The following is a 23910-nucleotide window of genomic DNA, read 5'->3' on the forward strand; positions in this document are numbered from 1 at the left end:
CAAAGTTTCAACGAAAATATTACATGGATCACAAACTGGTTATTTTAAAAACAAGATCATGGACAGTCTCCTTCTTACGCTTCAGACTCTTATCGAGTCTAACACTGAACTAACCGTCTGAGTTTGAATCAACAATTTTTATTTTCTTTAATATTTGGATATTTATCTATTCAGAAGTATCAATTTTTATCTGTATATTTGTTATATATCTATCATTGTTGACGCAAAATTTTGAATCTACGTGTGATGGATGAGCAAACAAAGTAGTTTATGGCTTAATATGTCGTCATTATAATTTATCTAGAATACTCTTCAAGAAATGCTCACGGTTATGTCATATATAGTTATAACTTATTTATTTTCCTAGTGCTCTAACTCATCCGTTGGGATGACATTTTTTTCTCAGAGTACGAAGAGCTAGAGATTTGGTATTACTGAATTAAGATCCTTATTATTATTTTAGAACGAAATATATACAATTCAAAAGTAAAGCAATATTGAAAAAAAATATTTAGCTTCGTATTTTTCTCCTATTTATATTAATTATATTTTATCCCAATCTTTTCCGAATCATTTCGAAGGATTTTACTACAGATTGAATTTAATTTTTATTTATTAATATTTGGCTCGGACGACAAAAGATCATTAAATATAATATTAATAAACCATGTCTGTATATCCTTCATTGTTGGGTGGTTTCTGAGCAGCAGCGGCCTGTTGCACCTGCTGAGCATGAATATTACCACCCCGGCGAGAAGCTAGATATTCAAACATGGAAGATGAATGATTTGATAGTGTACGTTCCAGACTACAAGGCATAGGATCCGTCCAAAAAAATCATGATTTAACGCAGAGTCTGAATCCATTCTTTTAGACGGATCTAATCCAAGAAGTTTATCAATCAAATCGCACGCATAAGGATCCTTGACATAAGGCTTTAGCCTTTCTTTTACTCTTCTTTTAGAGCTCTTGGGAAGTTCCATTTTGTTATATAGGTCTAATTTTTCGATTCCCCTCCAGACCTCAGGAGTCAAAGCGCCACAAAGTTGAGCAATGAGCGTCAATTGATGTTGTTCCGTATTGCCTTGCATAATAGGAGATCGAGTCCACATTTCCGCCATAATACATCCAGCACCCCAAAGGTCAACAGGAGGACCATAGTTCCTTTCACCTAATAAAAGTTCTGGAGGTCTGTACCACAATGTAACAACTCGATTAGTGTAACGATTGGGCTGACCATTTTTATTTATACTAATTGCTCTAGCGAGTCCAAAATCTGCCAATTTCAAAACTCCTTGACGAGTGATAAGAATATTGGCTGCTTTCATATCTCTATGAATAATTTTATTTGCATGAATGTAGAAAAGCCCTTCAAGGATTTGTTGCATCACCTTTTTAATTTCACCAAGAGAGAATTGAACTTTCACATTGGATAGGAGACCAGCTAGATCATGCTCACAAAACTCAAAAACAAGGTAGAATGTAGTTTTGTTATGATGGCTGAACTGTTGACATATTTCATAAAGGTTGACAATATTGTCATGCTTTAAAAGTTGAAGAATACGAATTTCCCGAAGGGCCGTGATGGGAAATCCTTCCTTTTCATTTTCCATGAGCACTTTTTTAAGAGCTACAATTTTACTTTTATCTGCTCGATGTCTCGCTTTAAACACTTCACCAAAAGTTCCTTGACCTATTTTAGTCATTTTTTCATACTTATCCACTTTGGTGCAGTATGGAAAAATACTGTTCTCTATATAACGATCCTTATCAGCGGCAATTATTCCTTTTGAGATGAATTTGGAATATTCGATCCATTATACTGGGCTGTCGTCATCTTTATTCAATCTACTCTCTTGATAACTTTGTGATGTGATGATAAAACTGGTCGGAATATTAGCTCCTTCTTTCACGGCTTTTTAACCCAAACTGATTTAGAAACAAATACAGATATACTACTACATGACTGGTCGGCTAATTAATTGTGTGTAGCTCATACCTGCAGATGCTACTGTTCCATGTATTAATCCATTAATTAATTGGCAACTATGTTATTACATTCAAGAGTTTGCTCATGATAATTCAACAATAGGGATCTTTCCTTTATTTTTTAAACCCTTCATTGATTTCACAATTATGTTATATGTAGTCAGTTATGAAAATCCAGTTTAGAATGGGCATTTTTTTTTTTTAAACATGATAATTTGAAGAAAATTTTGGAGGAAAGAAAGACTAATGCTCAAGACATTATTGCTCAAGATCAGCTGTCCACCTGCATAATCTATTGGCCGAGGTATATTTTGCAAAATAAAATATGGTGGCACGTGACAATTTTCTATCATACAATAGTTTGATTCTGTGAATACAGTATAAAATTAAATCAAATTGCACACGATTATAAATTACTTGCAATAAAATTGTATCCCAATCAAATCCTTAATGATCAAATTGCTTGCAATGAATTGCTTAACATTCAAATTACCCACAATATTTTTACCTGACAATCAACATAAAATAGCCACTCAATTAAAATTTTATAGATTGTCCGGGCATATTGCAGAGGTGTTCGCTTCATCGAGTATTTTGCAAAATGCCGGATATTTCTCATTGCCCGTAACATATATATATATATGTTGAGGGATAAATAAAAAATGGTATTCGGTCCTTTTGGTAACAGAGTAGCATAATATAATAAATTATTGAATAGCCATGACGAATCAAATGAGATGAGTTTATCGACACCTGACAGCAAAATATTTTTGTGATAGCAAAGTAACGCCATGATGAGAAGGAATCTTCAAAAGCGACTATTTTTAAGAATCCATGATTCAGAGACCTCAAATATCCTATGTACTTTTTTATTATATTTGTAATGTGCAAAAATAAATAGTAGCAAAGATTGTTGTAATAAAATGATTCTAGTTTATTGTTGGTTCTGATGGAACATGGCTGCTCAAAGAGCACTGACTTTATTTAATAACAGTTGTTATCAATGAAAAGGATAAGAGCTAGACCATGCAGAGATCCCAAATTCTATTGAGTTAGGCACTAAACGATGAAAGTGTAAGAATGCTTTGACTAATAGAAGAATTCTGTTTTTATCAATTAACAAATATGGATTAAAAGGGAAGGAGAAGAACTGGAATCTTGTCCTTATTTTAAACCTTGTACAGCTTTGAGAATATTGTTGTGCTTCCAACCTTCAGAGTGAGATAAAAGTCTCCTATATATCTTCATGTACAAATTATAAATACCTAACATGGATTCCCAAAGCTGACGGTTAACCTATTGAGTACCCCGTTATTATCCGGACCGTCAAAAAGTCTTGGAACATAATGAACGCAGAACAATTAATTACACCTAGCGGCTTTAAAGGAAATTCTAGATATATATTTTTTTTTAATTGGTACTTGTTTATTACTCCTTAGCGAACATTATTTTATGAATTTGAGCACCTTTGGCCTTAATCACGATCTCCACGCAACACTGGAACGCTTTACACAAGTTAACGACGTTATATTTCGACATTGATCACCACTCTTTCTCAACCGATTGTCTTAGGAACTTAATTCTGTGGTGACATTGTGTGCTGGTTCATCTTTCAATTTGACACCAGATTCTATAATCAAGGGATTCAGGACAGGACTCTGCGATGGCCAGAAATTCCTTTTAATAATTTATTTTAATAATATCTTTTTTTTCAAAAATAATCCAATAAAAACCCCACCCCCAAAAAAAAAAATAATAATAATAATCCTGCGGACTCCCCTGGTGAGTGAGCTTATGAAAACGCATAGTCACACTAAGGATTTCTTGGGAAGTTATTTTCTATTTTTATCCGACTCCCAATTACTCTGTGCAATGCCGGTACTTCTGCTAGTACACAATAAATTAGAAAGAGAAACATCCATCATAAGGCTAGACTAATTATTGAGACTGTTAAATATTTAGGATGACCAAACGTCCTATTTTACCCGGACATATCCTCTTTTTACATTCTGTACAGAGCGTTTGGCAACTTTCTTTTAAATTAATCAAATGTATAGTTTGTTATGGGTTAAGTTGATTTAAAAATCACCCTTTTAACCCGACATTGATAGGTCCCATTTTTGGGAATCAAATATATACATTTGTATTACTTTTTCCGTTTATACCTCTTATAAGATAACATCAAAAAAATTTGATGAAAAAATCTTATTTTTAAGGATTGCAAGAAAAGACGTTTGAAGTTATGTCTCAAGATAACCTAAAATCTTTTTTTTTTGCCCGATGTTGTATCTGTTGGATCTCTGCTGGCTTGGTTAAGAAGTTTGTCTCTCATTTAGCTGGCCACATCCGTTTCCTCAGAGATACGGCCAGCTCCTTTGTGTGTGGAGATTATATTGAAAGATAAATACGAATTTTCCCAAAGGAAATACTTTTACTTATATTTCTATGTAGTAAATTGACATAAAATCTCAAAATCTAAATCAAAAACAAGAGCAATTTGTTCAAGTTCAAACTAATTATCAGGCTTAAATGGAAAATGGTGCACGAAATCTCATTATTACAAATCCCGTAACACAGGGGCTCCCAAACTTTTTGTACCCAAGGCACAACACAAAGACAAAATCAGTAACTGAGCGGGAACGCACTCAGGATTTCTTGAGTAGACTAATGCTCTGCTAGTTAAGACTAAAGTCAGAATTAAAGTAACTATCATATTTTTTATTATGGCTGTATATGTACCCAATAAACACACTTATTCAAAAAATCCAACAGTTTTAGAGATTTACATGTAGTATAGCTCATGGCTGCAAAATTTTCTTGTATACCGTTAAATATCTATGGTTAATCAACGATAACTGATCTTTGTTTTTTCCTTTGTAAGTAACTATATCCATTCTTACATAATAATTACTGCAATTCCAGATTTCTTCAAAAATAAATATGTACAAGGAGCCATATTTTTTTAAATCTATAAAAATGTATAATGAAACCATTAGCTGTTGAATAATACAAAAATAGGCGTGAGGAATCTGATGCATAGAATTATAGAGACCTTGAATACCCAGGCATAATTTTCAATTCCCACATGAGTGGAACAAAAAAGGAGAAATGTGTTGATTAAAGGAAAATAAGAGAAATACTCTCATTGTTTAATCCTTCAATATGAAAAATTATAAAGTATTTTATACTTAAAAAGATAGCTGGATTAAGAATCAATTTCTACTAATTTAGTCTTGTTTAATCAGAGTTTTAGCAATCAAAGATTGAATATGTAATTTAAAATTTGTGTCCCGTACATTCAAAATTATTTTATTCATAGATAACTAGCCTTAATCAGTGTTTTATTAAAAATCTTATATTATACTTTGTTCAGGATTTTTAATTTTAGTTATTAATATATTGATTTTATTGACAAAAAGGTGAGTAGAGTCTTTGCTATTTGGCTAAGTTAACATTATTAATAGATATTAAATATTAATTTGTTAGCAATCGCTCAAAAATGGCTCAATTTGACCTTTTTTTTTGTGTAAAAATTGATCATTTTTTTAGTCTGGTATGAAATGAATTTTTGAAAATTTGGATACTAGTTGGATTGCACAACAGCTTTGATGATATTTTGAGTGAGAAAATCCACCCGGAAAACTCCCCTTCAATAGGTAGAACCCCCTCTTCCTTTTTGGAGGGAAAGCAATGCATATGACTACATGATCGGATATGTGAGGAGGCCGGATTCCGACAACAGCTAAGAAGAAGAAATTTGGTGCAAAATTACTGCTTGACTGTTGCAATACTTTAGTCTTAAATTTTTCCTTACTCTGATTGGATGTTGTGCAATTTAGCTTGAATCTGTTAGGGGCATGGGTCAAGGCTCCCATGTACTACACATCCTATTTTGAAGAGCTAAAAAAATATTAAGTGAATTGAATAGAAATCCTTGAAACCTATTTGTTTTTCATCAAAGCTGATTTGTCATTTTAATGGAAACTATCAACAATCTTGAAAAAGAAGGAATATTTATTTTTGATTCTCCAAATATACTTTCTGTAACCGAAAAAAAAAAAAAAAATTGTAAAAAAAGTGGAAATATTTCATTGAAAAATAATTCATTTTTTTATTCAAAGAAATCCTGATCTTCCATTTATACAAAGGGTTGAACGTATACACAGCGTTCGTGATGATGAGTATAGTAAGACTCCTGAAGGTCTCACCAACATCAAATTTGCTCCAACTACTAATTTGGACGTAAAACGGTCTTTAGTTATGTTTAAAACTGCCAATATTGATCAAATGCAAAAATTAATGGAAGAAAATCTTCTAAAATCTTGATTTGTAGATACAATAGAGCCAAAATTGATGAATAAGTAATACAAAAACACTAATTACTTTCAATTATTCTTATAAAACTGTATTTTTCTTTAAATAAAAATTGTTCAATTTTGAAATTTTTAGTGCTCATTTTGGTCAAACGCTCAGAAATCCTAAGTCCACTTAATAGTGTCACAGTGAATTAAAGTCAAATACCGATATATGGACGTAGATATAAAATTGAAAATTAAACCTGAGTGTTTTGTTGGAAAAAATGTCTGGATTTGACATTGATTCAATGCATATATAATAAGGTTAACTTAACCAAATAGAAAAGACTCTACTCCCCATTTTGTCACTAACATCAAACCTGATAAACAACATCCTTGAAATCTCGTTAAACTCATAAAAAGCTAATATAATATGGATATAAGGGGACATTAACTAAGATAAAGTTGAAACTTGCTGAGAACAATATAAAAGGGAGAACCTCTTTCAACAGGGTAACTGCAGAATTATATATGTATATTTGATTTTGAAAAAAACAAATCAAAAATTTAGTTTCAAATATTTAAAAAAAATCATATATTTAAATCAAACATTAGTACTCAAATCCGTTTTTTGCGTACTTTTGAAACCTTCTATGCAACAAGAATTCAAATTAACAGGAGACAAATAGGCTAATTAATCAATCTACCATTTATTTTGTGACATAGACAAAAATTTAAGGACTAAAAGAGTTGTGAAACAAAAGTAGATTAAAATAATATCAAAAAAGCTTTGAGCTAACTTTAGATATTAAACGAGTTCAACGTTATCCACATAAATACATATATTTCATTTTTTTATAAAGAAAGAAAAGGCTATATATATATATGCACTGTCAATATAAAAATAATTATCAACAAAAATCAAGAAAAGGAGACAATCCCAATTTATTTATTTACTTCGTATATAAAAGTTATTTAAAAATATCGTCATATACTCATACTTTTGTTCGGTGGATAGAGAATGTGGTTTCGAAAATAGATCGTTTTATCTTTAAATTTTACCAAACAAACACATTAAAGATGTACAAAGTGGAAAAGACTTAAATATCTGACCATCGTGGTTTATTTATTCAAATGAGACCCATTTCAAAGAAAACTAGCACTAGAGGTCTTTGGATGTTTTTTGGAAGTATTTACAACTGGAGGAGATTGACGCAATTGATGCAATAATTGAAATGTGTGAGATGCAATGTAATAAATGCATCTTTTCGTGAAAACCTCAGTTTCACGCCTGATAAAGAACTTTCACATTCAAATGGAGATTAAACATGGTTGAGGGGCACCTTTCAATACAAGAAATTATAAGTTCTTTACAAAAAAAAATGCTAAATTAAATAAAGCCCCTGGTTCATCAAGTGTTTTCTTTAAAATATACAGAGGTGGCAGAAGTATTTACACAAAATCTTAACGCTCCATAATTTAATAAGCAGGGAAAAATTATGTACACTGTATACTGATAGGGTCACCATTAGCATTTTCACAACCTCCAGGCGACAACAAAAGTGTGGGAACATGCAAGTGACCTTAGCCGTGGTGAAGGTGGCCGTGTTTTGATTGATGGATTGTTTTAGGGAGTTGCTGTCAAGTTGTTCGCCTTCCTTCTTTTCTCAGACCACTAATACTAGTCTTAGTGATTTGAAATCTGGGCTGTTACAAGGTCACTTGTTTGGCTTGATGACCACGTTGAAATGCTCTTCCAGGAATGCAATGGACTTCTTGGACACGTGAGCTTTATCAGAGTCCTGAATCCACATGAATTTGGTGTCTGAAGGGTATTCAAAGTATTAAAAACCGTTTCTGTTCGAGCACAAATCGTGGATCACTTTGCTTAGCTGCTCCTGGACCTTCATTTGTAAGACTGAGCGTAAAAGTTATGTAATAAATGTTGTGTATAAATGATTTGGCTGACAGGACAACAAAACATTTATATGAAAAAATCCCGCGTCAAGAATGTACAGGTAAAACAAAATTGTTTCAATTCTTCTTCCTACCTCTGTATCTCCTATGTAGCTCAAAATTTTACTCTTGCTTGACGAAAAAGTTCTCAGTATTGGTTTTTCCCTGACTTCCTTCGGATCGACTTATCGCCTTGCTTCCAAAAAAAAAACTATACTAATATCTTATAAGACCTCTTGTTGTGCAAAATTTCTTGCACAATTTTTTTTGTTTTTTGTATAAACAAAGTTTCAACGAAAATATTACATGGATCACAAACTGGTTATTTTAAAAACAAGATCATGGACAGTCTCCTTCTTACGCTTCAGACTCTTGTCGAGTCTAACACTGAACTAACAGTCTGAGTTTGAATCAACACACATTCGTTGGTTCATTGTTTTTTCTAACTGCAAGTAGTCACAGTATTATAAAATATTTGTTGTTAAAAAAGATCCCTCATTTTTAATGGATTTTCTATAAAAATCTTTATTTTTTTCCATTAAAGTTTATCTCCTTGCAAGACTAGGGAATCGACAGCTCACAACAAAATACATACGGTATTTTTGGGTTACTGAGGTAGCGTCGTGATCAGTTTTTTAAACGTTGATTGATTGCATTCAAATAGTATCTCTTTAAACAACGAAACAATTTCCAAGAATTATTATAATTCTATAGTTTGGAAGAAACGGCATCTCGTCATTGAATTTATTGTATCTCGAAACCTTTCCACTCCAAAGATACAGAAAAAAGGACCAAAATGAGTTGATAGCTTTTGGGCCATTCTTCCAAAATACCGAAACATAATTTTTGTATCAGAACAGTTACAACATTTTTTTACATAAAATTTGATGCAAATTCTTCGATCCATGTTTTTCAATAGCAAAAATTCGCCGAACACGAAAAATACTTATAACCTTTATGCCTCTCACAAACAAACTAACTATATGATATAGCTGAAACATTTAATATATGTTTGTGGTGTGTGTGTTGTCATAGAAAATAAACAAATCGAGCATAACCATTGTACATTGCCCGCCAAATTTGAAAATCCACCTTATTTTTGAACTTTACATCAAATTTTCTAAAAAAAAAAAGGAAATGAATGCTGCAAAACATTTGAAATTTGGATAGTGGCATACAGTAAAACTGTTCTGATTTTAAAAATGTTTACAAGTGGTACAATCTCTACCAAGACACCCAGGAAGATGCCAATGACGAGCCTTGCTCTGGACACCCAAGAACATCAGTAACAGATGAAAACGTTGAAAGAGTGAAGAAATATTTTTGAAACACGTCGAATCCCAATAATATAAGTTTCTGAGGACATTGACATATCGATTGGCTTGTACCGTCAATTTTTTTCAAACGTTTTGGGCATGAGACGAGTGTCGTTGAAGTTTGTTCCGAAACTTTTTCACATTCTATTTGTTCATTATTGAAGTGTGAAAAAAACATGGAAGAATAAATTTTTGTGGGAACCATAAAATAGGATTAAGACTTGCTAGTTTGAATTTATAAATGTTTGCTGATAGGGTATTAATTCCCTGATAATAAGGCACTTCTGTAAATACCAGTGATTATAATTACAGAAGAGGAACCTTTGCTGTAAACTCTACTTTTTTAAAGATTCAGGCTCCCTTGATTTAAAAAAAATCAGCTTTTTAATCAGCCAGTCGAATTAGATCGGAAGTGAGGATCCAAAAATAATCTATGACATTATTTAAACAATTTGAAACCTTACGCCCTAATTCGTCCTAACATTACAGCCCTGGTGATACATAATTAATCTGAGAAAAAACATTTCGAGGCACCAAAAAATTGCTACCTTACATATTTAAATGAATTCCCATGAATTTCTTTTATTTTACACTACATTCGTCATTATGTCTTAAATAAAGTTCAATTTTTATTTAAGTATTTAGTAATAAAAAAAAAATAAATTACTTGGCATGTAGAACATTGAACTCTAATCTAACCTATTTCATACACGACAATTCCATAGTCCAGTGATTTTTAAATGGTGTGCTGTGAGACATTTCATAAAAAGTAATCAATTTATTTAGTAATTGATAATTGTACAGACAAAATTACATCCATAATTTTTCAATAGGGCAAGTTACGCATTGTTGTACACATTGAAGAGGTGTTAATGTTCATATACTTTATATAGACATCGTGTGTTATATTTGTGATTTTTTTATGTAAATACATTGATAAATATGTTAGTAAGAAGTTTTGTATCAAAATATTTTCCTTAAAATATCAAATAAATAGGTTATCAAAAATGCACAAAATTAATAAATTCAAACAAGTTTTTAAATCAAAAAATTTAAATCTCTTAATTTCAGGCACCATGAAATAGCAGATAAATATACTTAGGATTCCCTGTTTGAATATTTATCTCTTGGATGGATAAAATTCAAAATACAACGTCCCTACTCTTGTACACAAGGGAATCCTTGATAATTTGGCAATCCTTGATATGAATCACCACACCTCCTTTTGTCGTATTAAACACACTCCCAACAAAATAACAATTATTTTATGCACAAGAACAGCATATGATCAACTTAGTACAGTTTGATCCCCTGATTCAAATTTTATCTCTCTCATAGGTGGCCTTCAGAAAAATCAATTGTTTGTTATTTTTAAGATTCAAAGCTGTTTTACGCCCTCATTGTTAAAGATAAGGCTAAATTATGTTAATATATTTTAAAGCTGAATGTTAAATAATTTTAAAACAATTATTAAAATGTCTGCATCATACTTTTAACTCAAATTATATTTGTTTAAAGTGGGAAATAGGTACTCTTTATTCAGAGGCACATAGCTACAAGACGAATAGATTCAAAAACTTTAAAAGTATCCCATTGGATAGCTGAAAATATAAACTTTGATTTAAAAAAATGAGACTCTTCAAAAACGCTCTTTATCGTAGTCAATTTGAGATAAGGCCGAGACAATATTTCATATAGCTCATTTTTGAATTGATTTCATAAAAAAGTCCATAAATATTCGTATGCCCCAACTACAAGAGATAGAAACAAAGAGAGAGAAAAAGAAAAAGGAGAGAAAGAAAAGATATATTTTACAATTTGTTATAACATTAAGCCTCATGTCTCAAATGATATAAATTTATTATTTCAAGCTTCATGGACACAAGATGACTCATTGCATATCCGTAGTGAGTGGGGGATTCCAAAAACGGGCATTCAAGTGAGTCCTCCGAGCAAATCTTTCTTTGTTTTTTTTCTTCTTCTCTTTATTTTTATCTCTTTTCTTCTTCTCTGTCTTTGTTTTTTTCATATATTGTCGGGGTCTTTCCTTAATTTCTAGAGATTTGGAGGCAAGTTTATTCAAATTATTTAGATTATTTTTCAAAAATGAACAAAAAGCACCTTTTTTCATTGATATATTGTGGTGACATTTTAAAAATGGCATTCAGCTTTAAAAACATTAATACTATATAATTTACAACGATTTAAGAGCTTTTTTATTTGGAGAGGCTCCGTATTTTTAAATTAATTTATATTGTTTTTGCCATTTGTCTGTATGTAATTAATATAATTAATTTGTCAATTTTCAATTTTGGTTCATATTATCAGTCAGCGGTTATTTCGCAAATAATATCACAAAAATCCAAAAATAAATAAAATATTAATGTCAAAAACTCCTACATGGGAATTTTGTTCTAATATAACCTAATGAAGAGGAAATATCTTCCTATTATCAAACACCATAAAATATAGAAGTGTTGAATTTTAACGACAAATAATTAGAACCTCGAAATTTAAACTTTTGTTTCTCAAAAACTATCCAATCACTCGATTCAAAATTTTAGAGGATTATTTAAAAATGTGGGATGATTACATAACAATCTTTTATCATATCCTTGTTTGAAGTACAAAAAAATTGTTGCAACTTAACCCTTAAGTGTCTGACAATTTCAAATGTTTGACGATGCGTAACTTACCCATAAGTAGATTAATATTAATGGAAATATATTCAGCTTCGAATATTTCTTTGATATATATTACTTGTAGTTATCCCCATTTTTCCCGAATCATTCCGAAGGATTTTACTAGAGATTGAATTTAATTTTTATTTATTAATATTTGGCTCAGACGATAAAAGATCATTAAATATAATATTAATAAACCATGTCTGTATATCCTTCATTGTTTGGTGGTTTCTGAGCAGCAGCTGCCTGTTGCACCTGCTGAGCATGAATATTACCACCCCGGCGAGAAGCTAGATATTCAAACATGGAAGATGAATGATTTGATAGTGTACGTTCCAGACTACAAGGCATAGGATCCGTCCAAAAAAATCATGATTTAACGCAGAGTCTGAATCCATTCTTCTAGATGGATCTAATCCAAGAAGTTTATCAATCAAATCGCACGCATAAGGATCCTTCACATAAGGCTTTAGCCTTTCTTTTACTCTTCTTTTAGAGCTCTTGGGAAGTTCCATTTTGTTATATAGGTCTAATTTTTCGATTCCCCTCCAGACCTCAGGAGTCAAAGCGCCACAAAGTTGAGCAATGAGCGTCAATTGATGTTGTTCCGTATTGCCTTGCATAATAGGAGATCGAGTCCACATTTCCGCCATAATACATCCAGCACCCCAAAGATCAACAGGAGGACCATAGTTCCTTTCACCTAATAAAAGTTCTGGAGGTCTGTACCACAATGTAACAACTCGATTAGTGTAACGATTGGGCTGACCATTTTTATTTATACTAATTGCTCTAGCGAGTCCAAAATCTGCCAATTTTAAAACTCCTTGACGAGTGATAAGAATATTGGCTGCTTTCATATCTCTATGAATAATTTTATTAGCATGAATGTAGAAAAGCCCTTCAAGGATTTGTTGCATCACCTTTTAATTTCACCAAGAGAGAATTGAACTTTCACATTGGATAGGAGACCAGCTAGATCATGCTCACAAAACTCGAAAACAAGGTAGAATGTAGTTTTGTTATGACGGCTGAACTGTTGACATATTTCATAAAGGTTGACAATATTGTCATGCTTTAAAAGTTGGAGAATACGAATTTCCCGGAGGGCCGTGATGGGAAATCCTTCCTTTTCATTTTCCATGAGCACTTTTTTAAGAGCTACAATTTTACTTTTATCTGCTCGAAGTCTCGCTTTAAACACTTCGCCAAAAGTTCCTTGACCTATTTTAGTCATTTTTTCATATTTATCCACTTTGGTGCAGTATGGAAAAATACTGTTCTCGATATAACGATCCTTATCAGCGGCAATTATTCCTTTTTGAGATGAATTTGGAATATTCGATCCATTATACTGGGCTGTTGTCATCTTTATTCAATCTACTCTGTGTCTAACTGTGTGATGTGATTATAAAACTGGTCAGAATATTAGCTCCTTCTTTCACGACTTTTTAACCCAAACTGATTTAGAAACAAATACAGATATACTACTACTTGACTCGTCGGCTAATTAATTGTGTGTAGCTCATACCTGCAGATGCTACTGTTCCATGTATTAATCCATTAATTAATTGGCAACTATGTTATTACATTCAAGAGTTTGCTCATGATAATTCAACAATAGGGATCTTTCCTTTATTTTTTAAATCCCTTCATTGTTTTTACAATTATGTTATATATAGTCAGTCATGAAAATCCAGTTTAAAATGGGAATTTTAAAAAAAACACGATAATTTGAAGAAAATTTTGGAAAGGAGAAAAAATAATGCTCATGACGTTTCATTATATCATCTACAATCAGCTGTGACAAGTGAGTAAGGAGAAAAGGATTTAAACAAGGACATATGCTGGAATTTCTAGAATGCCGATCCCTAATTCTACTCTGAGTCCAACAAGGACTTACAATTATAAATCCGCAACAAGGCCTCGTGGTTACGTTCCGTCTTTTATGAGCACCCACGAATGTCCAATCAGGTTTTGAATATAATTTAATCTATTTTGGGAAAGGATGTTCACCACACAGGAATTAAATAATAATGACATCTTCTAAGGGAAAAGACAATTCATTCTTCAGATTACCAATTTCAAAAAAATAAACTAGCTAAAATATACACCAGATTTTCATCACTGTATATAGCTATTATATTTTTATTTATGGTGCTCTAACTCAATAGTAGAGATGGGATTTTTGTAAGAGAGCGAGGAGCTAGACATATGGTACTACTGAACTCTTATTAATATCAACTGCCTGTTATATGATTTTCGGGAGAAAATGGGTTACTACTATGAAGAGGAGAACCTTCTACATTTAAAATAGTACTAAAAGTGTATGAGGTAAAATCGTGTAGGACTTGACTTTAAATCAATCTGGACTACTTTAGAGTGAACATTTAAAAATACAAAGTATTAAAAATTAGCAATTATTCTGGCCAATAAATAATAAAGATAAACAGTTGTCAACCTGGGAGCAAAGATGCAAAGGCTGTCTGATATTTTCCACCCCCAAGTATGTGTCAAGGAGATCAAGAATGTTGTAAGGTACTCCCAGAGTCTTGTTTACAAGAGCAAAGGTATTTTGGATCCACGTGAGAGCTTTGGGAAGGTCCCCTGATAGCGGTTGACACCGGAAAATTGGGATCATGGAGGCCCCCTGCAGGAGCGTCTGCAGGGGGTGGGCTTGAGGGACTGTAGCTCCCCCACCAACAAAAAAAGTAAAGGAATTTTGACTTTTTAGTAGAAAATTAAATATTAAAAATTTAATTTTGTAAATTTTTTTACAAAAAATTTAATTTTCTCTGAATAGCTATGGTTTTTTTAAATTTTTCTCCAAAAAAATTAATATTTAAAATTGGCTTTAAAAAAAATTGTTTATTTAAAATTTGATTTTTGATTTTTGAATTTTTTTGCAGAAAAATTTTAAAATTTTTTTTTCAGAAAAATTTTATTTTTGGATCTTATTTTCAAAAAATCCAAAAACCAAGCCCTCCCCAAATTTTATCCTGCAGATACCCCTGTATGGATACTCCAATCATCAAAAGTCCGGCCAAGTGGAGGATGCAGCATGCCAATGGTCTCAATATCAGTCATTGAAATGTAAGGAATTAAGAGAAGGATTTGAGGAAATGCCTCTTGTGTACAATGACATGGACAACTGCTCCCAACAGTAATCAAGGGCAACGGGTACAGAAATTGTTCAAGTGATTGTTTTAATCTCTTAAATATTGAGTGTGTTTGAGCACTTTCCTCCTCAGATTGTTCCCGTTTGAGTATGTCATTTGGGGAGTAGTCCAAAAGAGAGCATGAGCTACTCCATACTGTAATTTGGACATTTTCAAGGCATTTCCCTTCGTGGAGCAGCAATGGGCAGACATATCCGAGGCCTTCATCAAGAAGTGCTGCAGCGCTTTTAGGCCCAGCTTAGAGACCATAGTGTTAGTCAAAAGAAAATCAATTTGTAAAATAATTTAAGATATATCCGTGAATAAGTATGTGATAAAGTACCAAAGTTAAACTTTATTTCATTCTTACAAAAGTTTAGACGATTTTTTGCAATCAAAAAGTTCACAATTTTATCTCGTACACTGTAGTGCATGGAAATATTACAATATCCATGAGTTTTGAACCATGGAAAGAAACAATCAATCTAGGGGAAAATTCTTTATAAGCTTTTGAAATATTGGTTATTCATCTGAAATAGTTATTTTTTATAAAAAGGTTAAATTTTGAAACATAAGTAAGGGTGATAATTTTGGTAAGAATAGAAAAGCGTGCGAGCAGAAGAGAAGAAATACTTATGGCATCATTGATTAAACAATATACATCTTCTTCTATCAATCAAGAACGTCATCATTACTGCCTTTATTATTCAATATTAATATAATATTAGATGGTGATAGTCAATAGAGAACTGAATAAAATGCCTAAAATAACGTCGCCTTCTGTCTGGATTTCTGAAAATGGAGGCCCAGGAATTTGGGAATTACTTACCAGATGAGAAACAGATGGTTTGTCGGATTTGTCGAAATAAATGTGCCTTTGGTCTCCTATCTAGAATTACACGCCACTCATTATTCTCATCTCATATCAAGAGAATGGATATTCATCTAAAAAATCAAGTTAATGATGAATACATCAAGTCAGACTTTAACTCTGATCTCACAAAGATGCTTATTGCATGTAATATAACCTTATCAATTGCTAATCATCTATGTTCAAAAAATTTATGGAGAAATACACGAGTAAACCTATCCCTTCCCGAGGAGCCATCATTAAATTAATGGAGGATGTTGGTACTGATGTCATTTATAGAAATACATATAAAAATGTTTTGAGTCGTCCACACCAAATGACGATCAAGTTATCAGTAAAAAGTATAAAATATTTACTAATTTCGAAATGAAACTCTGAATTTTGTACTATCTAACAGTAAGTATTCAATTTTTTTTAAATCTAAACATAAAATATGATTCTATTTTAGCTAAACATATCAAGAATTATGATACACAACTCATTAAATAGTAAAAACAACTGCTTAAATGGTCACAACAACGGGGGTAGTAGCTTTGGATGGTTTACAACTAGTTTGTCTGAGACTAGTTTCTTCACTTAAAGACTTGGGTATGATCATTAGGTTTTCCAATATTACATAGTCAATAAATATTACTTCTTTATCACTTAAGGCTTAGCTATGGTTGATAGGCTCCAAGAAATGGTGTTCAGAAAACTCATAAAAGGCAAAAACAACTGCTTAAATGGTCACAACAACGGGGGTAGTTGCATTGGGTGTAGCATTATAATTACCAATTGTGTATATATCTTGTTATATAAGCATAAATAGCGGAGAAAAAAATCTTTTTGATGCTCTTAATAAGGAGTAATATCGCCGGACATTACTACATAATTAGCTTTTGCTCTAAATCTTTATGATGTCATGTTAGAAAACTACAATAAGTCAAGAATGGTTGCCTGAATTGTCTTATCAGTTAAATTTGACTGCATGGATTAACTTTTCTTTTTTAGATAAATATGAAATAAATGAAAGTGGGATTCTAAAAGCTGTTCTTACTAAGATTGGAAGAAGATATGGATTGAAATCTAACATTATTTTATGATTTACTTTATTATTAATAATTATTAAAATCTCATCGGTAGAAATATATCTATCCTGTGCACAATTGTATATGCAACTTGCACATAAGGAAAAAAGGTGATGATCTTTTTGATTAAACTCCACGTCTGGCTTGTATTTTGCAACCTCAAGTTATGACATATTGAACTGAATTCCGATGTTAGAACAAGAAGATATTATTTGGATCAATCTATTATTTCAATATTCTGTATTTATAATTTATTGTTATTATTAGTTATATGATTCTAATTGTTTAATTTTGTATATTTAACTTAAATGTATGATGGTTTATTTTTTAGTATGTAGATTATATTTAATTTAAGCCTTCTATTTTAAATTTGGAACTTCAAATATATTTCAAAATACTCTTATTTTGTCGTTTTATTAGTTATTTTTCTGAGAATATGGTTCACAATAAATTACTATTTCATGGAGTGTGACGTTTCCAAATCTACTGTAACGGATAAAAATCGTCTAAGTCAATTATATGTATTATATCTTTATTAAACATTTTGCTAATAAATACTTTCGTTACACCCTCAAAAATCATAATAAAGCAGGCAACTGATAAATACTGATGTGATTATCAGTGATAATCACATCAGTATTTTAAACAATGATACCATGTGTCTTTCTCCCCCCTGTCTCCTCGCACGCGTTTTTCTCTACAATATTATCAACTATAAACATAAGCAATCCCAACATTGGACTGTACCGAATAAATAAAAACTGACACAACAAATTACTAACTGATTTGTGGGCTTTTTCTCTTTCTTTCTGAAAGAAAGGTTACGTGATACAATAAAGGTGGCAAGTAACGACTTAATAAAGTGTACATTAACATGGCACGGTGCGTTTAAAGCAGGATTAGATTCGAAAAAAATATCCAATAAAATCTGTTTGTATTTATAAAATCTACAAAGTTCCAAATTTTTAAAAAATAATCCAATGAAAGGCAATACCTGCACAAATATTGGCTAACTTAATGTCAGTTGTACAGTTAAATTCAACTTTTTCTCTGCCTATGAGTTCCAACATTTTATTGACGCTCTCATAAGTTTCATGGGTGTCTTTGATAATGCCAATAATCATCATTTTTTTACTCCAGTTGCTTGGCATTTTGAGGCAACCGCAAATTTCTTTTTGAAAGGTGAATTACTGGGACTTTCAGATTTTTTTACGAGATTGATACAGGCCTTCAGAACCCCACCACCACACCCATCTAAGGCTAGCTTAACCATATAATCACTTGAATTCTATCTTGTTTGACTCACAAGACTGGATAAATGAAGCAACATTGTCGCAGTATATAACTTGCCTCTTCATTAATTTTCCTTCCACGGCATCTTTCGTTTCAAACTCAATGAGTCTTACATTGAAATAGGGACTAATTAATGTACCTTTATCTCTCATAATCGTAACCAGATTAGCTGCAAATAATTGTTGGCTGAATACAAACCCTTAGCTGATGAGAGTATTAATTTTAATTGTTTGCCTATCACTTAAATTTTAACTAGTTTGCATTCTTACAATCGTGTCATGTGACAAACCAACAGCTAAACTTATTGCGTGTCCTAGAGTGTCAAAAGTTAAAAAAATATCATTAAACTGATTGATATTTTGTTAAATTATAGAACTGGATAATCTAAATGCATTATTTAGAGCTAATTTCTTTGGATATAGGGTTAGGATTTTAATTTAAATCCTGAGACTATGTAAATACAAACAGATTTTATGGAGATTTCTTTTCAACCTAAACATGCTTTAAACGTACCGTGATGGGTTATTATCAGCACAAAATTGATTTTAATAAAATCTACATAATTTATACGATATGGAACTTTTTTGTAATTTAAATCCGTGTGGTTTGAATGGAATGTGAACTTTTAAAAAGGTCAGTTCGCAGTGTTTGTAGTTATATTATTTATATTACATAACAACAGTCTACTCAATATAAACTATATACGTGTTCTGTCTGTATACTGTTATTAATAGGAAGGTGACTTTGTTTTCTGAATATCGTTAAAGTAGGGAAGACTGGGTTAGTTTCAAACAACTTAGTTTTTGTTCAATTAGTCTGAGCTGCTCTAACTTAGACTTGCATAAATTTTACCCAAAATATATACATACAAGTGTTGGCAGCAAAAAGTGGACTGTTATTAATATAGGAATTTTTACATTCTGGTTCAGCCATTCTTGGAGCATAAACAAACTATAGTAACCATTTTGTCATCTCATCATCGTGAGTGAGCAAAAAGCCAGAAGGCAGCGCATCTGAGTTTTCCTAGATGCTGAAGTTGAGATGGTGAGTATTATGGACATTGAGAAGTGCTCACGGAACCTGATTTTTAAGATGGACTTTGTTGTATGGGACACTGTGGAGAGGGAGTCCAACCAAACTCCACACACAATTGTGGATTCGCTCAAGGCTGCCATAGTAGCTGCGTGGGACAAATTGAGTGAAGGGTTTGTCATCAACTCCTGGATTGATGCTGAAGGTGGTCATATTGAGCCACCAAATTTGCAAAGGCCTTGTTTACAAGTTTTGTTAAAAAAAAAAAAATTTTTTTTAAGTATTGACATATTTCTAAAGCAACTTGTCGAGTCCACGTTTTGCTGTTCAATCCTGGACAAGGCAAACTTACAAAATCGCCAAGGGATCAAATACTTATTTTCTCCACTGTATGTCTGCTACAGTTTCAATCTATTTAGGGGGTTGAACCATAGGTTTTGTCGGTCTTTATTTAGGACTGAAGCCTGCAGTCCTGTCCATATCAGAAAAGATTCGGTCATGTTCAGTAATGCATATCAGTCCTAAAACTTCTAATGTTCGGCCCTTGATGACGTCACTTAATTTACACTAATTTTAAAAAATATAACGTTTAATTATTTGGCACAAATTGCTCTGATTTAGTCTTGATTAAATAATAATTAATTACTTTCATTATGAGGATGCTTCAACAGTTGGCTTGAACGGCTACTAGATAACTGTTGTAACAAAAGCATGACAACCCCCCCCCCCCCCTTCCTCATAAATAAATAAGAAAGAGAAAAAAAATTCAAAGGACAATGCAAATTAATCAATCGTTCAGATCGAATGTGTTGGACCTCTTATGTACCCGGTCAAGTACTGATCGACACTCCTCCTTCCTGATGTCGTCTCTGATTCTATAATGGGGTTGTTGTTAGAGTAATCTAGGAGATAATTACATTGTATTGCAGTATGAATCATCATCAGATATATGTTAATTATTTTTTTTGGTAAAATGTCCGCTCGGTAGTGTGTCCGTTCGTTAAAGTGGTCATTCAGTAAAGTATCCGTTCAGCAGTTCCGTGTCCCAGAACAGAGGGATTGCTAGCCTTCATCATTTGTGGGGGTTTAATTGGCTTATCCCAAAAAATTATCAACTACTTTATATGATTATATTATATACATATATAAAAAGATTTAATATAAAGGATGAAAATTTTGTGGGAGCTTTAGGCCTTCCAAAAAGAAGCTAGTGACGCTACTGCCAAGAACCATCACCTTCTTACCAAATTTCACTAAAATCGATTCGTAACTTTTTCTATAATCCTACCTCTTTAAATATTGTTTTATGTGACGTTGAGCTTCGATCTTGACCTCTATAAATTTAATGAGCTCTCACTGTTAAGTTATATATAACCTTTCTACAAAGTTTGTTACCAAAATGGATCAATAACTTTAGGTATAATCCAGCTTGTTTTTTTTAAATAACGTATGGGGTGACCTTGACCTCTATAAATTTAATGACCTCTAACTGTTATCATATACAACCTTTCTAAACTGTTTTACCAAAATCGATCAATATCCTTTTCCGTAACTCTACTTACAATCAAACAAAGACTACAAAATAACATCAGATCAACTTCAGTGGGAGAAGTAACAATACACACAGGGGTGTCGGAAGGGGTGGGCTGGAGAGGCTGTAGCTCCCCCTCCCCCCCAAAAAAAAAAAATAATTAAAGATTTTTGGATTTTTAATCGAAAATTTGATATTTCAAATTTAACTTTCCAAATGTAACTATGAATTTCTGAATTTTTTCCAAAACTTGAACATTTTAAATATAATTTTAGATATTTTTTCCAAAGGTTTAACACTTTAAGTATAATTTTGAAATTATTTCTAAAAATTTAAGATTTGAAATTTCATTTTTGAAATATTTTTGTGAACAGTTTTATATTTTTGAAATATTTTTGTGAACAGTTTTATATTTTTGAAATTTTCTTTCAAAGTTTAATTTTTTAATGAATAGTGTTGGATTTTTCATTTTTTTTTTTCTAAAAATTATAATATTTTTGTGCACAGCAGTATATTTTAGAATTTGTTTTTCAAAAAAAATAATTTTTGTGAATAGCACTGGATTTTGAATAAAAATTCCAAAACCAAGCCCTTCCCAAAAATATAATCCCGTGGACGCCCCTGATAAATGCTAAATAGTTACCTAATTGAATTGGTATGGGACCTCTAATTGAAAAGAAAAGACTTGTCCTCTGATTTCCATTGTTTACGTCCACCATAATCACCAATGAATGTCACTAAACCATTTCCAAATACATAATATATAAGGGGGGAAAAGCCGTACATACTTATCGATTAAATAACAGGTACACAGAGGAATTATTTGTAAGATCTCATTTATTGGCAAGGAAAGGAGGTCATTAATTACATCTTCTTCGTTATACACACCTTTATATTAATATATTTAATTCAGATCCGTAACACACCTAAAATATTTGCGAAAAATGAATACATTTTCCTTTGTGTACTACGTCGTATACAAGTTGTGATTGCGTACAAGTTACAATCAAAAAATTAGATAAAGTAGTTTAATGAATAATTTATAGAAATACTTTAGATAAGTATAATTCAATGATTTAAATTATATTACATGGTCGAAGTATTAAAGGCTTCGTTTTTAACTATTTTATTGAAAACGATTATTAGTTTTGCTAGACGCTATATGTATTTTCTTGCAATTAATTCGTAGATTTAACATTTCAAGAAATGCTAGGATGCAATCAAGTGACTCAATTCCCGACTTCTAAGAAATATAAACCAGCCGACTTGTTAGGAGAGTCAATGTATGTCGGAAAGGATAGCACATTCTGAGACGAACAAATTGGAAATAGAGAGAGTTTAGCCCGTTTTAGCTAAGAAAACATGTTAAAGGAAGTCCCGGGTCCATCATCATTTGCAAAACTAAGCATCATTACAGATATAAAGATTAAAAAATAAATGGTTATCATTTGTAATATCCACTATCGTTTAAGGAGGGTCGTTAACATCCATCGTTCTACATGTTGTTACATATATTGTATCACGCAATTTTTAATACAAAAATAAACACAAAAAGGCCAAAAATCATCTGGTAGTTAGCCAAATAAGTCAATCATACCAAATGCTATTTATCTCTTATGTACAGTCATATTATTTCTACAGTAATTTTAAAATGAATAATATACTCTTATTGCAGAGTGGAATTCCTCGTTGGACTTGGAGTAGAATTGAGGATTCAAATCTTAGTCATTTATTGCCTTTAGCTCATAGCTGCTCGAATCACAGTGAAATTGAACGTCATATCAGGTCAGCTGTTCTCCTCCCAAAAAATCTTCAATTTGTGATAATGATCACGTTAATTTTGGGTACTCCCTGGCTCATGACATTATAGTAATTTATTTTCTCAAAAATCAAAAAATTATTAGTCTTTCATTATTGAGGAGAGATATCAGGGGCTTCCACAGGATTATATATTTTTTTTTTTTTTTTTGGGGGAGGGGGAATCCCAAAATTAAAATCTAAATGCTTGCATTAATTTTTTTGTATACAAATTTCAAAAATTCACAGCTGTTTACAAAAACCTAAATTTTTTGGGAAAAAAATTTCAAGCATTAATTATTTTATATAAAAATTTCAAAAATCCACAGCTATTCACTCAAAAAAAAAAAAATTAAATTTTTAGAAAAAAAAATTCAAAAACTATAGTTTTCATAAGAAATTTTACACATTTTTAGAAAATTTTTACAAAAATCCACAGCTGTTAACAAAAAGTTAAATTTTTTGGAAAAAAAATTCAAGCATTAATTAGTGTAAGCTGATTAAAAGGTTGATTTTTCTAAAAGAAGGGAGTCTCAATCTCTTAAAAAGTGGAGGATTTAGCAACGTTTCCTCTTTAGAAATGATAATAATTGGTATTTACAAAAGTACCAAAGTTATCAGGGGATTAATACCTTTCAGCAAGCATATGATATAAATTTAAACTATCAATTCTTACTAGTTATGAGCCGGGCCCTCACCTTCAGATAAATAAGAACACAAATATATATATTTTTAATAAATACCTATAAAAAGGGTTCTATTTTTAATTTTAATACTATCTATATTAAAATACAGCAAAGTTTGTCCGTCTCTCTGACTGCGGAGAACACATTTTGACGAACATGTATTGCTAAAGCTCAGTTCCTCATATTAAAAAGAAATGGAAGTACATATTTAGTGCGTCACAATAAAGATAATCTT

The 23910-nt window shown here is 31.7% G+C and overlaps 1 protein-coding gene, 1 long non-coding RNA gene and 1 pseudogene across 2 annotated transcripts in view; all 3 read right to left on the reverse strand.

The window, feature by feature from the left end:
• LOC139906504 (uncharacterized) overlaps window positions 1-22470 on the reverse strand; it is a 53708-nt gene extending 31238 nt beyond the window's left edge. Inside the window, exon 1 of the long non-coding RNA XR_011782064.1 lies at window positions 21836-22470. This is a non-coding gene — a long non-coding RNA (uncharacterized lncRNA). The remainder of the gene's footprint in view (window positions 1-21835) is intronic.
• On the reverse strand, window positions 658-1712 carry LOC121125076 (cyclin-dependent kinase 9-like). The gene is given in 2 exon segments (XM_071891339.1): window positions 658-839; window positions 842-1712. Coding segments are annotated over 2 exon segments (1047 nt in total). The 5' UTR covers window positions 1707-1712.
• Window positions 12430-13744, reverse strand: LOC121125077 (cyclin-dependent kinase 9 pseudogene; annotated as a pseudogene).
• Window positions 22471-23910: the final 1440 nt, after the last annotated feature.

This window comes from Lepeophtheirus salmonis, chromosome 10 (assembly GCF_016086655.4).
Source record: "Lepeophtheirus salmonis chromosome 10, UVic_Lsal_1.4, whole genome shotgun sequence".
Classification (NCBI taxonomy): Eukaryota; Metazoa; Arthropoda; class Copepoda; order Siphonostomatoida; family Caligidae; genus Lepeophtheirus; species Lepeophtheirus salmonis.